Source organism: Myotis myotis, unplaced genomic scaffold (genome assembly GCF_014108235.1).
Source record: "Myotis myotis isolate mMyoMyo1 unplaced genomic scaffold, mMyoMyo1.p scaffold_m19_p_8, whole genome shotgun sequence".
NCBI lineage: Eukaryota > Metazoa > Chordata > Mammalia > Chiroptera > Vespertilionidae > Myotis > Myotis myotis.
Window position 1 is genome coordinate 48,435,812 of NW_023416390.1, and position 22,563 is coordinate 48,458,374.

General features: G+C 39.6%; 1 protein-coding gene across 3 annotated transcripts in view; it reads right to left on the minus strand.

Annotated features, from left to right (window-relative positions):
* CERS6 (ceramide synthase 6) overlaps positions 1-22,563 on the minus strand; it is a 262,156-nt gene that overhangs the window by 37,653 nt on the left and 201,940 nt on the right. For all 3 annotated transcript variants that reach the window (XM_036319309.1, XM_036319307.1, XM_036319308.1), the window contains 2 exons: positions 13,486-13,614; positions 9,220-9,326 (listed from right to left, as the gene is read on the minus strand). In XM_036319309.1, the coding sequence (XP_036175202.1) occupies positions 9,220-9,326; positions 13,486-13,614 (236 nt within the window). The remainder of the gene's footprint in view (positions 1-9,219; positions 9,327-13,485; positions 13,615-22,563) is intronic.

Consider the following 22,563-nt stretch of genomic DNA (forward strand, 5'->3'; position numbering starts at 1 on the left):
GAATTGAAAAACATTTGGAATTGTTTCAGGCTGGCCATTTCTATATGCCACTTAAAAAAATGGAATGTATTCAGAACCTTTTCTTCAAACAAGTTTTTATAAAAAATTTTTATTGATCTCAAAGAGGAAGGGAGAGGGAGAGAGAGTTAGGAACCTCAATGATGAGAAAGAATCATTGATTCGCTGCTTCCTGGACATTCCCCAAAGGGGATGGAGCCTGCAACCCCCTGCTCTGACTGGGAATTGAACCGTGACCTCCTGTTTCGTAGGTCAATGCTCAATCACTGAGCCATGCTGGTCAGGCCAAATAAGTTTTGGTAAATATTTCAATGAATGCTTCATACTACATTTCCTTATAATCACTAAATATATAACTGAAAGATCACAACACCATGTATTAGCAACCAACAAATCAAATTGTGTATTTTCTGACAGCACTATTTAAAGCACAACTTGGGATTGTCTGGGATACAAAGTAGTCTAAGACACAGTGCCTATGAAAATTTGGCATGGGGTTATATGCTGTCCATTAAAAAAGGGAGTTAAGACAGCTAAATTGGGTTGGTGCAAGTTGCTCTGAGAGATGCAGAGTTTGCTACGGATTGGACGTTGGGCACCTAACCTGGCCCTGATGTAAGCCCAGTGAGAAGTCCCTGATGGTGGTTGGGAACAACTGTCCAGGCCCTCAGACATTCTTGCTGTTGGGATGGGGTTCTCTTGCTCACTTTCTTGGGTTATCCCATGGATGGAGGAAAGATGCTCTGTATTTCCTTTTCTTGTTACTTCTTATCTTGGGCAGGTGCTCCCTTCCTATGCTGTCCTGGAACTTCTTGACAATTTCCTCCCTTTATGCCGTACTAATCAGGAGCCACCTGCCACATGTACTCGTCACTCCTTTGACCAGACTCCTAGTCACAATTTGCATTTTCAGCATATCCATTTGTTCTATGATTTTTAAAATACATACTAGTGGCCCGTTGCACGAAGATTCGCGCAACAGGCCTTCCTTCTCCTGGCTGCCGGCACTGATTTTCCTCTGGCACCTGGGACCCAGGCCTTTGGTCCAGCCGCAGCAGCAAGGCTTGTCTTCTCCGCTCCAGCTGCTCCCAGCCCCTCCTCCCTCCCCCCCACAGCTCCTCCAGCAGAGCCCAGGGTGGACTGGAAGCCTGGGTTGCCCCCGGCGACCCAGGCCCCCAGCTACTCCTTGAGCAGAGCCCAGGGCGGGCTGGAAGCTTGGCTTCCTTCGTCGCTGGGAGCAACTCAAGCCTCCTGCTCGCTCTAGCTCCCTGGCCGCAGCCATCTTAAGTTGTCTTCAGTCTTTGCTCTGCACCTCCATATGCAAATTAACCACCATCTTTGTTGGGTTAATTTTCATAGTCGCTCTGATTGGCTGGTGGGTGTAGCGGAGTGGCGGAGTGATAGTTAATTTTCATGTTTCTCTTTTATTAGTGTAGATATTTACTTCCTGTATTTCCAAATCGTTGACATTTAGCATTTTAAATTAAGTATTTCTGTGTTGTTATCTGAGGAGAAAGGCAGCATTTATGAAACAATTGCACAATTCTATTTCTATAAATTCTACCTGAGCAAAATGATTCAGTAGCTGGAATGCTCCTGCTTTTGAAAGCTACTGAGTCACGTCATCATTGGCCTATTCTATGGCATAAGGAAGGACACACGTGGGCTGCAATCTCAGCCGTGACTGTGCCAAAGTGCATGGGAGATTCTAAAATTTCATTCATTCATGTAACAAATATTTTTTGATGAAGTGCTGGATATTCCTGGGCTCATAACCTAATCAATATCTACATCCCTAACATCCACACTGTGCCTGACACATAGTAGACTCACAGTGAAGTGACTTAAGAGATCTATAAAGAATAAGCGGCTCAAAAAAAAAATGCGGCTCCTTGCCTCTGAGTAATTTGCAGACTGTTTGCTCCCTTGTCCTAAAGATATAAAAGGTTAAATAATAATACATGATAAGCTCTATCCCCATAAGGAACAGGGTGACTCCCAGGGTTGCTGGTGATGCTGAGGTTCTATCGCCTTGCCTATACTGCCATCCCAGAAATGGCATGGATGAAGCTCTGAGAATGAAAGGACACAGCCAGGTGCACACTGGGGTTCTGCAGGAAGGGTTTCTGGGATGGCTCGGGTTCTGATCCAGACTGGGAAGGCAGAAGGTGGGCCCAGGCTGAGCTCAGGACTGTTGAAAGGAGGCTTTGTATGGAGAGGCAAGTTCACACTCAGGGAGATGGGGATGAATGCTGGTATACAACTGTGCTTTATAAAGCATAAGCAAATGGAAGAGAGCTGACATGGGTTCTTCATCTGTTAGAGTATTTCCCATAAAGCATCACTTTCAAATAAGTGAGGCTCTTCATCAAATAAACAGTTTTCAAACCTCTGACCCTGGCATTAGACTTTATTACAATACTCAGATGTTTTTAAAACAGATCACTCCATGGATGACTCATCAAACTCATTTTTAATGGCCTAGCTCAGGAGTTGACAAACTTCTATAAAGACCCAGCTGGTGCCCTGAATGGGGGGCTCGGCTGATTGGAGCATCATCCCATACACCTAAAGGTTTTGGTTCTATCCCTACTAATCTTACCAGATGTTCAGAAAAGCATATAATAGCCACACTACTGTGACAAAATATATTTTGAAAAATAATCAGAGAAGAAGATGATATTCCCATATGCATCGATATGAATTTCAAATCTTATTATGGAGAATGGTAAAAAGCGATCAAGAACCCTCTATAATTTTTTTCATTTAATTGCAGAAACCTTGCAAATAAGCAAGTAATTCCCCTATTTTGCAGAACAGAGATCAACAGAAACATTCTAGGAAGTCTCATGCTTCTGTCTGAATGGCTGCATACCATTTAAGGTACATATCTGACTAACTTTCCTCTAGCTCAGGGGCTGGCACTGGTGGGACATGAATGGGGATATGAAAGTCATCATGGGGCCATGAGAAGAGGTTCTGACAACTGTGGTATGCCCACTCTTGGCTGCTAATAGCTTGTGAGTCTGTGACTTATAGCAAAGAACTAGCCTACCTGCATTTTATAAAACGCTATGAGAGTCTATGAGAGTACTGGTTATTTGTGGTGGCTCAGGATAGGTATGGTCACTTAGGAATTGAGGGAATAATGCAGCCTTGTGTATGCTCACTGAGGGCTAAGAACAGAAGTAACTAAAACAAAATTGTTTTGAGTCTCTTAATTGGAGAGATAATTTTATTTCAAAATACCTATGGTTATGGTTCATTAATCTAGAGTAATTGGAGGTTATAAAATATAATAAAAATTTTTGAATATATTACCACAATGGAGATTTCCATCTTTAACAACTTATTTTTAAGTGCTTAATATTTATAAGGTATTTATAGTTATAGATTATTGCTACAAACAATATTTCATTTGATCCTTAACATTTCCTGGTTGATAGGTGGAGCATTTGCTATTATTATTATTTTTCTGATTAGGACATGGATGCAGAAAAGTTATATACCTGGTCTTTAGACACACAGTGAAGGGGAGAACTATGGCTCAAAGCAAGCAGTCTTTCTATTGACTACACAATGCTCCTTTTCAAGATTTTTGTGGATTTGCCTTTTTTGTTACCAGATTCTAATGTATGGCCAAGAGAAAACAATGCTTACATCTTCATCTGGGGCAGAATAATAAGGACAATCATTTAAAAATGACCCTTTATGTAACAACTACTAAAAAATATATTTCATAGGTAACTTTGTGGCCTACCTCTTTCGTGTGTGTGTGTGGTGTGTGTGTGTGTGTGTGTGTGTGGCCTACCTCTTAATGAAAATAATATTATATTGTAGGAAGAACAACTGGAACTTAGTAAGTACTTTCTGAATTGAACCAATGGCAGGAGACCAGAGTCCAGAGAAACTAGGTAAATCATTGACTAAATGAATCAGTCTTCTCTGTTTAATAAGGGAGAAAATACACCTATTCACTTCACAATGACTTAAGGAGCTCAACTAAGAAAACAGATGTCAGACCACTTAGAATAAAAAGTACCTAATTCACTCAACAGGTATTATTGAGTGGCCATTGTGAGCAAGGCATTGTGACAGATGCTATAATGAGATTGAGTATAATCTACTCTATGCCAATAGAAACCAGTTTCATAAAATATGGAAAATTGTTAGGAACTTTAGGGCTTACACACAGAGGGAGTTGATGAAAGACATGCAGATCAATGAAAATGGTAACAGTTTACAATGATGGATAAGCTTACTGTCAAAAAGGACCAAATCACTGACTGTCCAACTACAATGTAAAGGCTAAAATGCCTTTGAATAGATGCAGTAAGTGAAACACATACCCAATTTTGAAGATTCATTATGTAATAAAAGAATACAAGTATCTCCATTTTAATATGGATTACATGTTAAAATGATATTACGTTGGATATACTGAGTTAAATGAAACACTTAAATGGATGTCACATTTTTATTTTTTAATGTGGCCGCTAGAAAATTTAAAATTACTATGAAATCTGAATTATATTCCTATTGGACAGTACCGTTCTAGAAGAATGTACTGTAACCAAAAGAGAGTCTGGGCAGTGCACGGTTCTGAAAAGGCCACTCACATGTATGTCTTTGTGAGGCAATAACACAAATGAACCAAAGATGCAACAGAGAATGAAACAAGTATCATTAAACCCATGAATTAACAAGGATTCTGATGGCTCACGTGGGAACACAAACACAGTCAGGAGGAATATGGAAGGTATTGCTGCTGATTCCAAAGTGAATGGACTGAAAATGGAAAGAAGTAGAAAGCACAGGGAATAATTTAGCTTCTTCTTCCAAAAGAAGCACAAATATCTGAAGGAGAAATTAGTCTATGAAATGCTTGTTAGAACTTAAGTCCAATCGACCTCCAGCACTTTCCCTCCGGTAGCCAGTGACTATTTCACACATACGTACTCTATCTATTATGCGTTATTAACTGGCAGAACTCCTTAGTATACCTTAACCAAACTACTGAATATTGCAATCCATTTATATTATTTATCTCCAGTAAATGGCCACAAAAAACGAATAATCTCTAGGTCCCCCAAATTATAAACTAGAATACTGAGGGGACCTGGAGGGATTCAGCTCCAAGTGCTCCAAGGGAAGCCCTATTGTCTGATTGAACTTTCAGCACCCAACCCAGTACTGGCTACACCATAAGTGCCCAATAAATTCACTAAGTGCATTAAAAAATGGTAGTAAATGGGAAGGTTCACAGTCCACACCTACACAACCTGGAAAATGCAAAGACTGGAAGTTTTAGACTGGCAAGCGCAGTGTTGCAGATGAATAATCAAACACATGAGGGTGAGTATCTATATATATAAAAAGCCAGCGACTGGAATGCCGGAACGCCCAGAATGACTGGTCGCTAAGATGCCCACTGCGGCTGGCCAACCAGCCTGGCTGGCCCTGCCCCTAATAATCCCCCACCCTGATCGGCCTGCAGCCCCTCCCTCTGGCCAGCCCTGCCCCCAATTGGCCTCCCCCATCCCAATTGGGGGGCAGGGCCGGCCTGCCAACTGCCTGTGGCCCCTCCCCTCATCTGGCCCGACCCTGATCGGCGCTCTTTGGGGCAGGCCGGCTGGAGCCCACCCACCCATACACCGGGCCTCTAGTTTCAAAATAAAGAGCCAGGAGCCAACAATGGTCCCCTAAAATTAAGTCATGCCAGATGGGCCCCCTATTCTTTTTCACCCTTCCTCTACATGTGCAGAGGATGTCTTAAACACAGAGCAAATCTTGACTTTTATAAGACCTTACTTTTGTAAGTCTTTTATAAAATATAGAGAGGGGAAGGGCAAGGGAGAGATAGAGAGAGAGAAAGATTGATGTGAAAATATAACATCAATCTGCTACCTCCTGCATGCCACCTACGGGGACTGAGCCGGCAACCTTTTGTTGTACAGGATGACGCCCAACCAACTGAGCCATACTGGCCAGGGCCATAAGTCTTTTATTATACCTTAGAAATGTGGAGAAATAACAGGCATAATGACAGCAGTTTTAAGATGTTAATAAGTAGAAAAATCATAAAGAAAGACTGGTGGTTGAGAAATTGAGGCCAGCCTAAAGAAATTCTTCAGGAGTGTATCAGGAGTTCATCTGAGGCAACTTTTTTCTTCAGTGAGTTGGGGGAAGCATGAAAGGCATACATGCAAGTAGCATAAAGGTGGAAGGAATAAATATAGCACTGGATATAGTTCAGAAGACCCTCATATTAGGGGTTCTAGGAATAGAGTATTGGAAAACAGCATGATGAAATCTAACAGGAAGAAATTAGTTTGTACAATTAAGTATACAAATAAATCATAATTAGAAATAAAAATACATAAAAATTAAATAAATTTAGGACAAGGAAGACCTAGTAAATTTAGGATGAGGCAGCTCTGATGTTTATCAGGTCATCGCTGGTACACCGTGAAAGCTGCTTATTAAAGCTGATGCAATGGCAAGCTGCACGGGAAGAAATGCAGTTATAAATAAAGCCTGGTTTATTATATTTTGAACCAGCCAGTTCACATTTGGAACATTATAATAAGAGGAATTCTGAGAAGCAAACCAAAGAGAATGACAAGCAGGGATAATAGAAGGAATTAAATATGCTTTCTAGTGAAGAGAAAGCTTACAGATGACATACTAGAAATCTTCACATTCTTAAAGAGTTTCCAGCTAGAAGTGGTAGGGTATACTTAGTCTGTTTTCTGAAAGGCACGTTTTTAAGGAGGGCAGGAGCCACAGATCTCTCTGAGAATCTGATAAAGCCATACCACTCCCCCAGGAAAAAAATCACACACACACACACACACACACACACACACACACACACACACACACGGTTTTCATACAATTTCAGGGAGTTCTAACCAAGAGTAAGAACCTCTAGCTTAGAAGTTATAAGGACCCAAGTTTCTGTTTCACATAAAAACTATTTCTCCCTTGGCCTCTAAAACAATACTTTTGATCAGGAAAATTGATAGAAAGATTCCTAACCTGGGAAGAGGGAGTGAGAGAAGAACATGGAGCCAGTAAACCATAGAGTCCATCCCAATTGTAAGATTCCCTAATCTGAAAGGAACTTTTGAATAATTTCACAATATTAACGAAAATATTTAAAACACTATATATTGTCATTCACGTTACAATCTTAAATACTAAAAGTACCCATTACACTTTAGTACAGTAATTGAAACAGGGTCAAAACAAAGGTCATTTAAGCACTAACATATTTACCAGAGTATCTGAAAAGAAGTTTATTCCCAGATGACAGCAGGTATATACATTATTTCTTATATCACAAACAATGAAATATTTCTCTTCTCAAGGTGCCTTTTGAAAATCTTGGCTGCAATAAGGGGGATGGTAGCAAATGCCCTATAGCATCTGCAATATAAGCTCTTATTCTGTGTTTGGTTACAAGGATTTTTCTAAGGAACTAGTTTATGTCATTATAACAGGACATTACCCAGGAGGCATCTTATTAGTAGTATTACTTCATTTCTATATTCTGGGGTCTATGCTCTAGGTAACTCATTACTGTCTAAACCTGAAGAGCTTTTTCGCACATTAACTCCTGGAAAGGAGAAGAGGTACATCGCAATTTTAATTCTACCCTTAAAGGAAAATAAATAAATCGAAGTGCTTGAGAGAGAAGCTTATTTTTTTAAAACTCAGGTTTCTCAGAAATACAAAGTAGGAAAAGCTTTCTAACATTCTTTGAGAAATAATTCCTGGATTTTGCTCGAATTTCTTCTACTAAAACTCTTACCACTAGTTCTGCTAGTAATCTTGAAAGATCCCTGATCCAGAAATAATTACCGACACATTATATTCAAAATTACTTGAATGTTTCCTTCTTACAACCATATAAAACTATAAATGCCTATTGGACTACACACTGCTGCTTGGAAATGATTTTCCTAACAAGCATGACCAAAAGGGCCACCAGCCTCAAGGAAAAACTGTGTGTGTGTGTGTGTGTGTGTGTGTGTGTGTGTGTGATGAATTTGTGTATGGAACCCCAGTGATAGATGTTACTCACTGAAAAGCCCCATTTATTTTTCTATTGAGGCTGAAAAGCAAGGTATCATTGCATGCCTTCATTTCTCAGCTTTCTCCCATTTCCATTGCTTTAATTTTCCATTCAAATCAATTTCTAAAAATGGAGAAAAAAAAATCTGCCACCAATGGTAGACTTTAAGTGATGTGGAAGTCTCATTGTTTTTCTAGTTTGAGTTAACAGCCTTCCAAAAAATGATTAATGATGGTAAATCTATTTTCTATAGGAAAGATTGTCAAATTCCATCAATTTCGGTCATATTGTTTTCTTAGCTCTTAACAAAACAAAACAAATCTAGCCATAGCGAGTTCTAGGGATTCGCTTTAGGTTACTCCTTCCATCTGCTTTTGCTATACACACAGCTGATGAGAGAATTATACAGGACAGTGGTTCTCAAACTTCAATGTGGAGCAGAATCAGCAGGAAGGCTTGTGAAGACACAGGTTGCCGGGCCCCACCCTCAGAGTCTGTGATTCAGTTGGTCGCAGGTTGGGGCCCAATAAGTTGCAATTCTAACAAGTTCCCCGGTGATGCTGTTGCTGTCAGTCCAGGGACACCCTTTGTGAATCCCTGATAAAGGAGAAGCCTTGATGGATAGCTGGTTGCCACACCACATTCCCTTTATTAAGTCCAACTTTCATGTTTAGGGTTTTTGAATCATATTCTAAACTGGACCCCAACATGATAGCTTCCAGTGGCTTCAGAACCTACGTAGCCACATCTTTTTCTCACTATCCTGTGGGAAATGTTAGTAGAGAGTGCAACCCTCTTCGGGAAGAAGAAACCAAGCTGTTTCTGGAGTTCCTCTCTCACTTTCCCCCCAAATAGTATTATTCATGTCCTTCTAATTTAAGTTTTTTTCAATTACAGTGGACATACAACATTATATTACTTTCATATGTACAACATCGTGATTAGACATTTATGTAACTTACGGAGTGATCCCCCCAATAAGTCTAATACCCAGATGACACCATACATAGTTATTATAATGTTACTCCTTACTAAGTATTTGGTGTAAATTCCCAAGGAAAATGATGCATAAAGCCTATCTGGAACGGTAGCTCTATTAGAAAGAAGACTGGCACACTCACCAGAGAGGAAATATACCCAGTCGCGTGGTGATGAAAACCATGGCGAACATAACAAACAGGATATCACACATTTTCTGAAATTTGGCATAATTTGCCATTTTAGCAGCCTATGGAAAGAAGAAATATGACATTAATTTAGTCAAATTGATAATAAAAAGCTTCTTTCAATATGCATGAGTCTCCTATAAGGTATAACTTATCAGATGCATGAAACTGCCTGCTGCTTTGCAACGTCATGCATCATGCATCAGTATTTATAAATTACCCATAAGTCAAGTGAAATGCAGCATTAGCTCTAAGTAGAACTACTGACTGTCACAGATTGAATCAAATATTCAGCAACCTGAAAAATTCAATTATATGGTTGATTTCAGAAAAATAGGAAAATAAGAAAATTCTTGCATTATAGATGATATTAGCAAGCCAAACACACCAGAACAAGAATTTTGCATAACAGGTCAAAATACAAAGTGTAATATAATTCTTTAAACCTTCAATGAGTCCCAAACACTGAGACAAAATTTATACAGTATATATGAAGCCTTCCTGTATATTTTCTCCTTTCTCATTAGAATTATAGGTTTTCTTTAAATAGGCATAAAGAGTATTCTGGGGAGATAGTTTCTTGGCTTATTCTAAAAAAATTTAGAAATGGAGAATGCGTCAAGATCATGTTTTTTCAATGAATCCATTTAGGTATAATTTTCAATGTTACATTAATGAGTCATCTTCTGGATGGAAGTCACTCATGTTGCACGTGTCTGTAAGAAGTACTCTAATATTTATGATAGTGATTTAAGTGATCACTTTTTATATTATAAATTAGTCTAGGGAAGAAATCATATCCCTTTCTCTACCATCTACTATTTACAGATGATTCTAAGTAAAAAACAGATGACACTGAAAATATAATTTTGCTTGATCACCTCTTTTTACATTTTCACCAAGAATTCATAAGCATGTTCCCCTACAGGGTTACAAATTGAAGTCTTCTGAATTATTTCCCACTTTTTGGAAAGTTAAATTAAATTAGCTGAGTCAAACTTGAAAAGATTGTTGACAGAAGCTATAATTTAATAGCTTTAAGTAAAACACAAAGCTATGAGAGAATTATATTCCTAAAGGTTAATGCCAATTAGCTGAGTGGAAGCTTTTAATTTCATGAATACTTTGGGTATGAGACCACAAATTATATTGAGAAAAGGCATCTTCTATCTCCTCTGGGTAGTTGTTCTTTTATATTCATACTAGAGGCCTGGTGCACAAAAATTTGTGCACTCGGGGGGGAGGGGGGGGTCCCTCAGCCCAGCCTGTGCCCTCTCACAGTCTGGGACCCCTCGGGAGATAACGACCTGCTGCCTTAGGCCTGCTCCCGGGTGGCAGAGGGCAGGCCCAATCCCTACGTGCAGCCCCTGGTTGGGCTCAGAGCAGGGCCGATTTGGGAGTTGGGGCACCGCCCCGTCATGCACAGAGCAGGGCCGATTGGGGAGTTGGGGCGCCGCCCCCTGTCATGCACAGAGCAGGGAGATTGGGAGGTTGTGATGCCACCCTCAGTCACACTCAGGGTAGGGCCAATTGGGGGGTTGGGGCACCGTCCCCTGTCACACTCAAGGCAGGGTCGATGGGGAGGTTGAGGCGCCACCCCATCACGCATAGAGCAGGGCCAATCAGGGGTTGGAGCGCTGCCCCCGTCACACACAGAGCAGGGCCCATCAGGGGGTTGGGGCACCGCCCTCTATCACCCACAGAGCAGGGCCGATCAGGGGGTTGGGGTGCCGCCACTCTCACACTCAGGGCAGGGCCGATGGGGAGGTTATGGCTCTACCCCATCACACACAGAGCAGGGCCCGGGGGGGGGGGGGTTGGGGAGCTCCCCCCTATCAGGCACAGAGCAGGGCTGCTCAGGGGGTTGGGGCCCCGCCCCCTGTCACACACAGAGCTGCAGGGTGATCAGGGGGTTTGGGCGCTGACCCCTGTCACACTGATCCCGGTGCCGGGAGGCATATTACCCTTTTACTATATAGGGTAGAGGCCTGGTGCATGGGTGGGGCCGGCTGGTTTGCCCTGAAGGGTGTCCTGGATCAGGGTGGGGGGTCCCCACTGGGGTGCCTGGCCAGTCTGGGTGAGGGGCTGAGGGCTGTTTTCAGGCTGGGAGTGACTGAAGTTCCCAACCGCTCCTTTTTTTCTTTTTTTTTCTTTTTTATTCTGGGCCAGCTTTACCTTGAGGCTTGGCTCCAGCTCTTAGGCCTCCATGGCTGAAAGTAGGTTTCTGGCCTTTGCTTACAATGTTGTGAATCTGCTGGCTGACGTCTGGCGGTATTTGTTACAATGTTTCTTAAACTGCCCGCTCAGAGGCCTGCAGCCACAGGCGGGGAACGCTGGTTTCCTCCAACGATCCTCCGTCCCTGAGGCAAGCAAGCCTTATGTTAGTTTCAAGCTGCCTGGCTGACAGCCGCCATCTTGGCTGACAGTTAATTTGCATATCTCGCTGATTAGCCAATGAAAAGGGTAGCGGTCGTACGCCAATTACCATGTTTCTCTTTTATTAGTGTAGATACCAGTATTCAATAAAAAAGCATTAAGTATCAATTTTTTGGACAAGTCTAGGCCATAGGTCCCACCTCAAAGAGTTGGCAGTCAACATATCTCATTATTTGGATATACTTGAACATTATTTTATAATATAAAAGCGGATCCAGGTGATGAAGAACATTGCTTTTACCCACATGGCTGGGATTTCTGGATTATTTTTCTTTTCTAGATTGAAGTGGTACAAGATGACTCAACCAACATTTTCTGAACCGGGGCTCTGCCAAGCATCATGCCAGCCATTTTCATAGAGATTAAAGTAGGCAGATTGTACAGGATTGATTTCAAAACTGTGCAGTGCTGCATAAATTTCTACTCTCAAGCATACTTAGGATTTAACCAAATAGTAACTGATTTTCAAGGGATTGTCTTTATACTAATTATATTTCTCTTTTAAGAAATATGTGGTATAGAGCCCAGCTAGAAGTGCTTAAAAATCTTACTGCCAAACTATCCTGTGACATATCCTAACCCATTAGGACCATTTTTCTATTTCATAAACTTATAGGGACCAAGTTTTTAATAAAATGCTATATATACTTCAAACCTTGATTGACTGCCTTTATAAATTCAATTTTATGGTGTGGGAAATTTCTGCTTATAATGCAATAACAAATCATTATTTGAGGGCACCTTTATTCTACATTCACAGTGATAGTAAATGCTTTAAAGGAGAACTTTGGGCCAAGAGGAATAAAAAATCAAAATACAGATTCCAAGACCAACTTCTACATGGAATTTGTACTCTGGTAGGTTATTTTTGACAAGTTACATAAATTTATTACTATAGAAAAAACTTGTATTTAATTATATAACATTACTGAGTATGTAATTAAGAGTAAATACTACATAAAAATTTTGCTGGAGATTTCTTATTTTGACATATGCTAGAAACATTTTTTTCTTTTGTTGCTACTTTAATAATTCTAAGTGATAATGGTTTAGAAAGTTAATCAAAGTGCAACCAATATATCTTCAGATACTTTTTATACTTATATGCACAAAAAACAATTTTTTTACATATTCTTTGCAATTTGTACACACTTTTTGCTGTAAAAAACAACTTCCATTAATAACCAAACTGAATTATATACACTTTCTGGATAAATTAGTGTGAAACTTATAACACAAGAAATAAAATTTATTCAAGTAATAATTTTTTTCCTTTTTAAAAAAATATATTTTTATTGATTTCAGAGAGGAAGGGAGAGGGAGAGAGAGACAGAAATATCAATGATGAGAGAGAATCATTGATTGGCTGCCTCCTGCACACCCCCTACTGGGGATCAGCTCACAACCCTGGCATGTGCCCTTGAGCAGAATCAACCCTAGAACCCTTCAGTCCTCAGGCTGACATTCTCCACTGAGCCAAACCAGCTAGGGCACAAGAAATAATTTTCTTAATGTAAAACATTCATTTCTTAAGTGTGGAATAGTGAAGGTGTTCATTATTTCATTAATAAAGAATGTCAACATGATAAAGATTTTTAATACAAAAATTTATAAGCTAATTTAAAGTCTCACATTTACCAATTTCACCTACAAAGCAATACCCCACAGATTCAACGCAGTCATATACTTTTGTCCCTAGCACCATCTAGCACAACACAGAAGTGATGATTTTAGGACTTCCTGAATTGTAGATTTTGTAATCTCAAAGATGAAATAAACTTTTACCTCCAGAAGAGCATCTGCTGAGTCATGAAGACAGAGAACCAGGGTCCCTATTCGGGCCATGTTGTTGACATATGAAAAGGTAATCAAGAAAATAGACACCAGGTGATGCAGGAACATAATGCCGAAGTCCTTGGGGAAGGAAAAACAAAACAAAGCCATGTTAGGATTTTAGGAAAATCTTTTGGGTAGCAGTGCAGGTCCAAATGGACCACTTCTCTGACTATTTCTGCATCCTTCTTCTGGGATATGCTCAGTGGGATATTAAAACGAGAATGATAACATATTGGCTTCTCTGATGGATCCTACACAAACAAACTCTGAATTTTTACCAGCATCTGTCTATAGTTATTAAAAATTTAACAAAAATAATGGAATAGTGGCCATCCTTATTTTGGTAAACTTCAAAGGAGCTACTTCTTGGCCCATGTGAAAAGATCATCTTTCTCGGATACTGATATAGCTCCTGACCGTCTGGACATGGTTTCTTGTGATAGGAAATTTCTGTTGCTTAGAAATACAGTCTCTCTAAGAAGGTAAAGGTAGAATAAATGGTGATGGAGGAAGACTTAACTTGGGCTGGACACAATACAATATACAGATGTTGTATTATAGAATTGTACACCTGAAACGTATATAATTTTATTAACCAATGTCATCCCAATAAATTCAATAAAAATTAAAAAATAGTCTCTTTTTCATTGGTATTTTTATTCTTACTTAATCTATATTTCTCCCAGAGTAAGCTTGAACTTCTCAGGGACTTAAGTGCCAGGATTGGCTCTAATGGTGATCTACTCGAAGCCTTGGAGAAAGAGGATTACTCCCCTCTAGACCATTCATGTAGAGACACATACAAAATTAGCCAAAATGGAAAGCATATTATGAAACATCCTCTATTCAGTAACTGTTGATGTCATACACTTTGGAGTTTGAAAGGCCCAATTTCTATGATTTTTAAATGGTTTTAAAACATTCAAACAACGGTCTTTGTTTAGATCACGAAAGTAAAATGATAATCCACAAGAAATAAAATATCGCTCCTACTAGGTTCTTCAACCATTTATTTCATTGTATAGTTCCCATATCAAAAAACATTTCCAATTATTTGATTTTAATTTAAATACCGTGAACCTACAAAGCTATGGGTATTTTTAATGTTTAAATTCCTATGATACAGAACTCTTAAAATGTCTCTTTATATTTATAATGTCAAACTTTAAATGAAACCGATAAATAAAATTAAATGTGTATGTTTTAGAAACTCCACAATGTTTAAATGGCTCTGTATATACTTTGGTGAACATGTCCAGAGGTTGCTTTTTTGCCAAACATTTATTGATAACCATACATTCTGACTTATTACTGGTAGAGTAAGCCCTCACTTACGGACATTTATAGGTTCTGTGACTTTAAGTGAAACAACATATAACAAAACCAATTTTACCACGGGCTAATTGATATACCGACAACATCTTACTGTTATAATGAAATGAATGAACCAAATGGTGTTATTTGAAGACTTTCCTAAATCAGGTCAGATAATTTTTTAAATGAAGCGCAACTATTTCTCTTGTTTTCAGCTAGCTTAGCCATATTGCACTGACGGTGAATACCACTGTTGGAAGAATCATCTGTCTTGCATCAGTTAATTCTATCTGCCTGCAGTAGAACTGCAGAACTGAGTCTTGCAAACTTCTGCCACCTACTGACCTATCACTATGCTCCTTCCTCCAGAACCACATTCACATGTAGTCCCCAGCTCATTGGCACAGAGAAATGATGACCATGCTCTGAGTTTAATGAGTGATCATGTGTCAACTTAACTTACCAGTCTTACCTACATCTGATTTTCTCTGTTTGGGTACTATCTAGGATTTTCCTAAATCATTAAACTTGGACAATACCCAAATGTCTTAGGCATACAATAAAAATTGCTCTCATAGTGTTTCCCACGTGTTCTCTCCAGACTGTTATCCAAAATGTATTAGGTTCCATGACCTACCAGACAATAGCTATTTCAAAAACAACGAATCAGTTAAAGTGGAGCTACCCTATCAACTGATAATTTAAACTGTTTCCTAAGCATAATTAAATGAAAACATACAGAGCTTAATTCAACAGTGCAGTGAGCTTATATTTGCCCATGCTTATTACACAGATTTTAAGTCTAACCAGCTGGGTACCTAACTGGAATAATACTTTCCAAATTTCCCATTGTTCAGCCCTGAATGACTGCTCTTGACTCACTAAAAGATGAATTTTTTCTATTTAATTTTAAAATGAATAAATATAAGTCGATTAAAATTTATATTTTAATCAATCCACTTATGGATGATTAGGATCATATTATAATTAAGTTTCCTGATTTATATCTAATATAAATGTCAATAAACAACACAAAGCCCTTGGCAATATATCAAGGACCCTCTCAAAACAAAAGCCTTGCTTTTCAAAGTTTGTTTTGTGAGGATGATTTCTGCATATAATTTCCCTGGTTCCAAAAGTCATTTATTACTGAGAGACTCAGAGTTATGCCCATAGCAGAAGACCAATTCTCATTATACAGTCATAGCTGTATGAATATGAATAAAGCATGAATAATGAATTTTGTCTTGCATTTCTGTTTCAAAAAAGCATTATATACAATGAAATATCTTTAATAAAAGCATTGGAATATGGAATCATTATTTTATGTGTTACACACATCTCACCCTGACACATTTTTTATGTAGACACAGTCTGGTCCAAATACCAGTCTTTAAACACAATTTGGACTTTATCAATGCAGGGTAGGGAACTCCCATCCTCATGTCTGTTATGGCTAAAAACGACTGGTGTATATGTAGACACACATATGGCTGCAGGAACCTTAGCATTTTAAGTTGATAATGTTTCACTGCATTTTTAGTAGCGAGATTGGGAATTTTTGTCGGCCTCAGACTGAAGACTGATTCCGAAAGCCTTTATTCAAAACAGACTGGCCCGGCGACCTATTTCTGTGGCTTCCTCAACCTCCTGCCATTCTGCCATACTGTTTTTTTGTTTTGTTTTGTTTTGTTTTTTAAAAAAATGTATTTTATTGACTTTTTTTACAGAGCGGAAGGGAGAGGGATAGAAAATTAGAAACATAGATGAGAGAGAAACATCGATCAGCTGCCCCCTGGACACTCCCTACTGGGGATGTGCCCGCAACCAAGGTACATGCCCTTGACCGAACTCGAACCTGGGAGCCTTGAGTCCGCAGGCTGATGCTCTATCCACTGAGCCAAACCGGTTAGGGCCATACTGTTTTTTGACATACTCAGAGCAATCATCAAGGGCTCCTTCTTTGTTTCCTGCCTAATATTTACTCGGATCTTAGCCTTCATTCCAGTGTTTTATATGTTAATTATCAGAGACAGATAAAAAAAATTAGGTGTGGTCTTGACTCAAACTCCATTAGAATAAATCTGAAATGAAAAAATTCAAGAAAGAGCCATCCATATTAATAGCAGAAGCTGGTAAGATAATACAGTGGGTTTTTTTTTCCCTTACTACACTTCCTAATGCTATTTAGGAAACCTAGGACAGAATCCCTCAGCCTGTTCTGTGTAGCTTTCACCTCAGAAACGCCTGGATGCAGGTAAAATTCCAGCTATTTGGGTTCTATTCCCAACTATCAGAATGAAAATCAGATTCCTTAACTCAGTTCTCTGGGGGGAGCGGGGGCGGGGCGGTTATGCACAATAAAATATTAGCCAGAGGGACCACCCTCTCATTAAGACATGCTCGTCTAGAAGAATGTGTCTGACGTTCAACATGATGAAGCCTCCTTTGCAATGATCAGGCTGCAAGAGAGTCTTTGAATTAATACTGTGTCTTCAGGAGGCACCAGAAATTCATCTTCATGTACATGTTTTTATATACACAAATGAACTCATTTCTCAACAAAACAGATAACACCACAAGAAACTTGTTCTTTAAGTTCTCATTTGCTTGATAAAGTACTAATAATTTTATGTAGTTTGTTTTGGGAATAATCTTTGCAACAAAGAAAAACATTGGGGAACCTTCTCAACAGGGAATAAGAAGATGAAGATTTGAAGTAATGGCTGATTTAGATGTGCATGGATGGCAAAGAATATGAAATACCTCTAAACTGCAAGGCTAAGGGAAGACTCGTTTCTCTCAGATACAAATGTCATGCATTAGCTTTTCTGAATTTAATTTAACAAAATTAATAAATGTAATTAATAAACTTTAACTCTAACTCATATAAATGGAGATCAGATCATTAGTACCAGGTTATTCATTGAACATATTTTCAAACTCTCTAAGAAATAGAAATTCGGCAGCATAACTTAAAGCTGATTTCATTTTATGAAAACTGCAGCAATAATAGAAATCACTCATTTCTATTTGTTTTTTCAAGAATAGTTTTCTTATTTAAGCCTTCAAAGTACATAGAAATGTATATGACTTTTAACAGAGTAACAAATAATATTCCTATCTCTTCACTTGGGATTGTGCAACTGGGGGTAAAACTCCCAGAACTTTGTGGAGGGGCGTGGCTGTGCAGGAAGTGGACTTCTGGAGGACAACTTGGCACCGTGAGCGGGGAGAGTGGCTGCTCAGGCTCCGGAACAAATATAGAGATGGAGATGGGAAGGATTTCAGATGAAGCTTACATATGCCAAGAATAATCACAGTTAAATACTTTTCCCACTAAGGGAATATGAGAGTACAGCAGATTCTTGACCTTGGGCTATGCATAACTAAAGATACATATGTATATATAACCTCTTAAAAAGAAAAGAAACAAGAGACTAAAAATCTATCTGGTCTTGAGACAATGTCAGAAATGAAAGTATACTCAGAGTGATTTATAAAAATCAATTGATTCTGATTTGTCCCATAGAAAGCAATTTGAGGAAAATTACACCTTTTTCTTACCAATGCCTGTCGTGAAAAGTTCTCATAACGTATATAAAGGTAAACCTTTGGGTATCCGCAATCTCCCACAATTTATTCAGTTATTATATTTTTAAGTGGCCTTGAATTTTGGCTCACTATAAAGAGAATTGGCTAAAGGTGCCATTTAAAGAAAGCTACTTCCAATAACAAGGCTCCTCAAAAACTGTAACTAAAATTCACTTTTATTAACATGCATAGCCTATGCATACTAGGGTAAATATTTAAGGGGAAATTGTAAAGGAATGAAAAAGTGTGATTTATTTGGGAAACCTTTTTTCAAATATAAGGTGGAGAAGCCTTGGCAGATATGATTCAATTAGCTCTTCTCTAAAATTCTGTCCATGCTTAGAACTTCACCCACATTAAATCTAGAGTCAAATTTATTTTCACATATTTTCCTAATAGACTGCATTTTTCCTCTTTTGGACTAAATATATAGGGAATTAGGTCCGCGAGGGAGGTAACTGTCACATACAAACATTCTAAAAACAGTAAGTGCCAAGAAATTACTTGGCGAAGGACTTTACATTTACTGTTGTTACTATCAAAATGTTTTTAAGAATATGTACTGATATGATGTAAATATCTCCACTAGCTTCTCAAATCTGACATCCTCACTGTTCAACAAATATGCATGTCCAGGTTACTTTACTTTAGAGCATCAAAAGGCGCACTATGGCCCCAGGCCAAATCTGGCCCTCCATTTGTTTTTGTCAAGAAAGATTTATTGAAACATTGCCACATCCACTTGTTTAGTTATTGCTTATGGCAGCATTCTTGTTACAGTGGCAGAGTTGAGTAGTTTCAATAGAAACTATAGCGCCCACAAGTTTAAAATAGTTACTATATGGTCCCTTATAGAAAGTTGGATGACCCTGAGCTTACAGCCACATTAAAGGGCATACTGTGGGAAACTTGGTCATGTTATCTGAGATGTGCCAACTGCATAGTCTCATGGCTAGCTTCATCACATTTTCTCCATATAAAGAATATGTAAGAAGAAACTAAGATGGCAGCATAGGGAAACACCAAAATTGCTGCCTCCTACAACAACTTCAAAACACAATAAAAAGACAAAACGGACATCATCCAGAACTTGCAGGAAGGCTGGCGGAGTGTAAATTCTACAACTAGAAGGAAAGAGAAAAGCACATTGAGGGTCAGGAGCTGCGGAAGTAAAGTGCAGAGATACGGAGGCTCGAGAGTGCGCGGAAAGGGGCCGGTACCTGAGGACGCGGCTGTCTTTTTGAATCGGGAGGGAGTCACAGGCTCCCGACTGCTCTGAACTCCGGTTCCGGGAAGTCTCTGGGGACCCAGGACTCATACGGGGAGAAACTGGACTGTCGGGCAGCGGGCAGAACTCGGAACTCAGGGCGGCTTTCCCTCAGAGGTGCTTGCAGCAATTAAATTATCAGGACACTGAGATGCGCGTGGCCCCTTAGGGCAGGGCTGAGAATCTGCCATAGTTCCTTGCTCCGCCCTTTGATTCCCTGAGACCCTGCCCCACCCAGGCTGCGGCAGAGGCTTTTGCATATGAATGCCCTGGCCCTTTGTAACCTGAAAATTACCTAACAAACTGCAGCTGGGCCACAGACCCAGCACTTCCAAGAGAAGGCCCAAGGCCCCAAAGCAGCTTGCATTGCTTCACAGCTGGGCCTCATCAGGGCACCTCCAAACTCCAAAAAAGTAAGGGGAATCTGCAGTTCTCTTCATAGCTCCTGCTGGGTAACCTCCAAAGGCCAGTGTACCCAGTGGTAAGAAGGGGACCATCCGGATTACAACTCCTCAGATCCATAAGGGACACACCCATGGGGCAGACTCAGTGAGCACCAAAGCCCCACTGAAGCAAGTCTTGCCCCAGAAGGGTGTCTTCAGCACAGAAGTTCTCCCATTGCAGACACAGCTGATTCTCACTGCCAATTGGCCTGGAGGTCAATTCCTCCCAGTGATACCTACAACAATCAAGGCTTAACTACAAAAAGACTGTGCACAAAGCCCACAAAGGGGTGCACGAAGAGTGTCCACCTCAGGTAATTGGGGAGGCTGAGCAACTGGGCCCTATAGGACACCTAGCACAGAAAGCCACTCTATCAATACAGGGAAGCATAAAAAAATGCGGAGACAAAGAAACAGGTCACAAATGACAGAAATGGAGGAAAGCAAACGACTGGATATAGAGTTCAAAACCACGTTTATAAGGTTTTTCAAGAATTTTATGGAAACCGCCGATAAATTTAGTGAGACCCTCAAGAATTCTAGTGAGACCCTCGAGGATATGAAAAAGGACCAACTAGAAATTAAGCATACACTGACTGAAATAAAGAATAATATACAGAGATCCAACAGCAGACAAGAGGATCCCAAGAATCAAGTCAAAGATTTGAAATACAAAGAAACAAAAAATACCCAACCGAAAAAGAAAAAAGAAAAAAGATTCCAAAAATATGAAGATAGTGTAAGGAACCTCTGGGACAACTTCAAGCGTACCAATATCAGAATTATAGGGATACCAGAAGAAGAGAGAGGGCAAGATATTGAAAACCTATTTGAAGAAATAATGACAGAAAACTTCCCCTACCTGGTGAAAGAAATAGACTTACAAGTCCAGGAAGTGCAGAGAACCCCAAACAAAAGGAATCCAAAGAGGACCACACCAAGACACATCATAATTAAAATGCCAAGAGCAAAAGATAAAGAGAGAATCTTAAAAGCAGCAAGAGAAAGAAACTCAGTTACCTACAAGGGAGTACCCATACGACTGTCAGCTGATTTCTCAACAGAAACCATGCAGGCCAGAAGAGAGTGGCAAGAAATATTCAAAGTGATGAATAGCAAGAACCTACAACCAAGATTACTTTATCCAGCAAAGCTATCATTCAGAATAGAAGGTCAGATAAAGAGTTTCACAGATAAGAAAAAGCTAAAGGAGTTCATTACCACCAAACCAGCATTATATGAAATGCTGAAAGGTATTCTTTAAGAAGAGAAAGAAGAAAAAGGAACTCTTACCATTTGCCACAGCATGGATGGAACTGGAGAGCGGATAAATACCACATGATCTCACTCATTTGTGGAATATAACGAACAACATAAACTGATGAACAAGGACTGATCCAGAGACGGAGAGGCATTGATTGGACTGTCGGGCCTTGGAGGGAAGGTAGGGGAGGGTGGGGGTAAGGGGGAAAGATCAACCAAAGGACTTATATGCAAGCATATAGGCCTAACCAATGGACACGGACAACGGGGGGGGGGGGGTGAGGGCATGAGCGGGGGGGGGGGGTAGGGGGTAACATGGGGATAAGGACACATATGTAATATCTTAATCAATAAAAAAAAATATTAAAAAAAAAAAGAATATGTAAGAGAGGCCCTGGCCAGTGTGGCTCAGCTGGTTGAACATCATCCCATGCATCAAAAAGGTCACCAGTTTGATTCCCACTCAGGGCACATGCTCAGGTTGCAGGTTCAATCCCCAGTAGGGGAAGTGCAGGAGGCAGCCGATCAATGTTTCTCTTTTACATAGATGTTTCCCTCTCTCCCTCTCCATGCCCCTCTCTAAAATCAATATAAACACATTTTAAAAAATAATATGTAAGAGATTTAATTTTCACAGCTATTTTGAAGTAACCCATAAAATGTGACTCTCAATTTCGGACACACTATTAAAAACAGAGTTTTGGCAGGTATCTCCATCACACTTCTCATGATAAATCGTAACTACAACTTCAAGATAATTTGAAAATCCTGATCAGCTTTTATAACAAGAGCTGTCTGGATGCAACAGCGCTTTCCTGCTGCCAGATGTGCCATTATTTTATAGCTTCTGGGAACTTGGATAAATGGAGTGAAGAACTGCTGTATAAGCAGTGTTTACCCAATCTTTCTCCTGTGTAACATTTATGGTACCATTTCAAAATCAAGAATTCATAATCTCTTTTCTACTATGAATTATTTAGTTAATATTAATCTTTAATTGATTTTATTACTGTGGCAGGGGATGTAATAAAATTTTATTTGTACAACAGAAAACAGTATGATAGTGCCAGCAATTCCCTTCCAGTGTGCCTGGCCAGAGCACAGAACTTAATTTGTAACTCCCTGGAGTCCTTCGTCCTTCATGCT